General features: G+C 46.8%; 1 protein-coding gene across 1 annotated transcript in view; it reads right to left on the bottom strand.

Moving 5' to 3' along the window:
- Positions 1 to 1834, bottom strand: part of LOC117477012 (unconventional myosin-Ic-like) — a 76538-nt gene extending 74704 nt beyond the window's left edge. The window contains 1 exon segment of the mRNA XM_034123710.1: positions 1730 to 1834. Within this exon segment, the coding sequence (XP_033979601.1) occupies positions 1730 to 1819 (90 nt within the window). The 5' untranslated portion in view covers positions 1820 to 1834.
- Between the last annotated feature and the right edge of the window lie 934 nt (positions 1835 to 2768).

Raw genomic sequence — 2768 nt, 5'->3', positions numbered from 1 at the left:
CTGCTTAAATATTTGTATCCTATTCAATTCATTGTATCTTTTTATTGCACATTGCTTTTTTAAAATAAATATTGTATTCTTGTTTTTTTATAAATATAATTATATAATTTAATTTAAGTCATTCAAAAATATAACAACTGTCAAAACTGTGTGTGTGTGTGTGTGTGTGTGTGTGTGTGTGTGTGTGTGTGTGTGTGTGTGTGTGTGTGTGTGTGTGTGTGTGTGTGTGTGTGTGTGTGTGTGTGCAGCCTTCGACAGGCTGATTGGTCCACCTGAAGAGACAGGAGCATTTAAGCTGCAGCCAGTCCCTCGCCCCTCTCTCTCATCGACCTCTCCAACTCCCAACTCCGTGTCTGTTGTAGTAAACCTGATCTCTTGTTCTGTGTGGTTACATCTAACGATTACCGGTCCTTTTGTACATTTTGGTATCTTTGTAAAGATAAGATAATTTAATCTGTCTTGAAAGACACGCTTTGCTTTGCCCAGGAGTGCGACACACTTTTCTTTTGTTCAAATCCTGTTTTTTCGTTAGGTTAGGTAAGAAGCGTGTATTTTATTTTACTTATTTTTGTTAGGCAAGATTTATGTATCAGGGTTATTTGTTTATGTGGGTTGTCTCGCCTCCTTTAAAAACAAACAGGTAATTAAAATGACCAAAGGCATTTTTATGTCTCATTGTCCATTTCTTGGGAGTGGGAAGAATGGGAAGAGTGGGGAGAGTGGGGAGAGTGGGGAGAGTGGGGAGAGTGGGGAGAGTGGGAAGAATGGGAAGAGTGGGGAGAGTGGGAAGAATGGGAGAGTGGGGAGAGTGGGGAGAGTGGGAAGAGTGGGGAGAGTGGGAAGAGTGGGGAGAGTGGGGAGAGTGGGAAGAGTGGGAAGAGTGGGGAGAGTGGGGAGAGTGGGGAGAGTGGGAAGAGTGGGAGAGTGGGGAGAGTGGGGAGAGTGGGAAGAGTGGGAGAGTGGGGAGAGTGGGAAGAGTGGGGAGAGTGGGGAGAGTGGGGAGAGTGGGGAGAGTGGGGAGAGTGGGAAGAGTGGGGAGAGTGGGAAGAGTGGGGAGAGGGGGAGAGTGGGAGAGTGGGAAGAGGGGGAGACGTGGGGAGAGTGGGGAGGGAGAGTGGGAAGAGTGGGGAGAGTGGGGAGAGTGGGGAGAGTGGGAAGAATGGGAAGAGTGGGGAGAGTGGGAAGAGTGGGAAGAGTGGGGAGAGTGGGGAGAGTGGGGAGAGTGGGGAGAGTGGGGAGAGTGGGAAGAGTGGGGAGAGTGGGGAGAGTGGGAAGGGGGGGGAGAGTGGGGAGAGTGGGAAGAATGGGAAAAGTGGGGAGAGTGGGAGAGTGGGAAGAGTGGGAAGAGTGGGGAGAGTGGGGAAGAGTGGGGAGAGTGGGGAGAGTGGGGAGAGTGGGAAGAGTGGGGAGAGTGGGGAGAGTGGGAAGAGTGGGAAGAGTGGGGAGAGTGGGGAGAGTGGGAAGAGTGGGGAGAGTGGGGAGAGTGGGGAGAGTGGGGAGAGTGGGAAGAGTGGGAGAGTGGGGAGAGTGCAATTTTGTGCTACGCCTAGGTTCCCCTAGACCTGGGCGTAACAGTATCGTGCTTCTGATAATCTGAATGTCTCCAACCCTCATCAGAGAGATTCCCACAACAACAAAGGCTGTGTCAGCAGCACTATTTCCCTTAACACGCTGCATGAAACCCCTTAAAATAAAGGTGATTAAAGTGTGTGTCCTGAGTGTGTCTGACCTTGCAGCCGTGGCAGTAGTTCTCTCCGTTCTTCCCCGGAGAAAGGATGATTTCCCCCGTAGGGATCAGCAGGATCCTCAACTCCATCATCTTTCCCGTGTCTCCTTATTCTTAAAAAAAAAGTGAAATCCGAAGTGTCTTTCACATCAAAATATATATCACACCTTTCCCCCTCGGGTGCAAAATCCTTACGTTTGGAGAAAAGACTGTCCTGAGAAACGTCTGAAAGGGACAACGCAGATAAAAACACTTTAAATTAAATGAAAAACATATTAAATAAAGAGGTTGGCACATCCTAATGAAATGAATAAGCATTTTAAAAGTAAGTGAACATTTTAGAGTAACAGCCAGTATATTAAAGTACAAATATAGTATACTCCAAAATGTTCCTTTAAAACTGTTGTTACAGTATTAAGTAGTAAAGAAGCAGCTCGTTATAGTCATATTAAATTATAAATATGTTTGTTTGTATATATATCTTTGCACAGTATCTTAAATCTCTCTCCTACATGCATTGTTCAAGTGTTAGCTCTTACCTTAAAGACAAATGTTTCCTCCTGATACGCAGATTTGAAAAGCAGTGATTGCAGGTTTGAATGCTCAGAGGCTTGTTGTCCTTGCAGGTTTTTGAATCAGAGGCGTGTTATGGTTGCAGATTTGAAGCTTTGCAGTCGGGTGTTACCTGCTGTGGAGCCTGGAGGCAGTGAGGCTGAAGCACAGGAAGCTTCCTCTCCAGTTCAGGGAGGATGTGGAGCTCCGAGATGGATGTCACATGCAGAGGATATGTGTCTGTTGTCTTATACTGCCGTTAGTGAGTGTGTGTGTGTGTGTGTGTGTGTGTGTGTGTGTGTGTGTGTGTGTGTGTGTGTGTGTGTGGGAAGATACAAATGTGTGTGTGCATTTTAGGCAGAGATGGATTAGTGACGGGGTCTGCAGGTTAGAGGCCCAAAGTGTCAGAGCCTTCCTCTGCAAAAGGTCAGGGAAAAAAGACACGTACAACTAGGAAAACACAGACAGATGACCACAAAAGAAATACAAA

This window comes from Trematomus bernacchii, unplaced genomic scaffold (genome assembly GCF_902827165.1).
Source record: "Trematomus bernacchii unplaced genomic scaffold, fTreBer1.1, whole genome shotgun sequence".
Lineage (NCBI taxonomy): Eukaryota > Metazoa > Chordata > Actinopteri > Perciformes > Nototheniidae > Trematomus > Trematomus bernacchii.
This window is presented reverse-complemented; position numbering and strand designations above follow the sequence as displayed.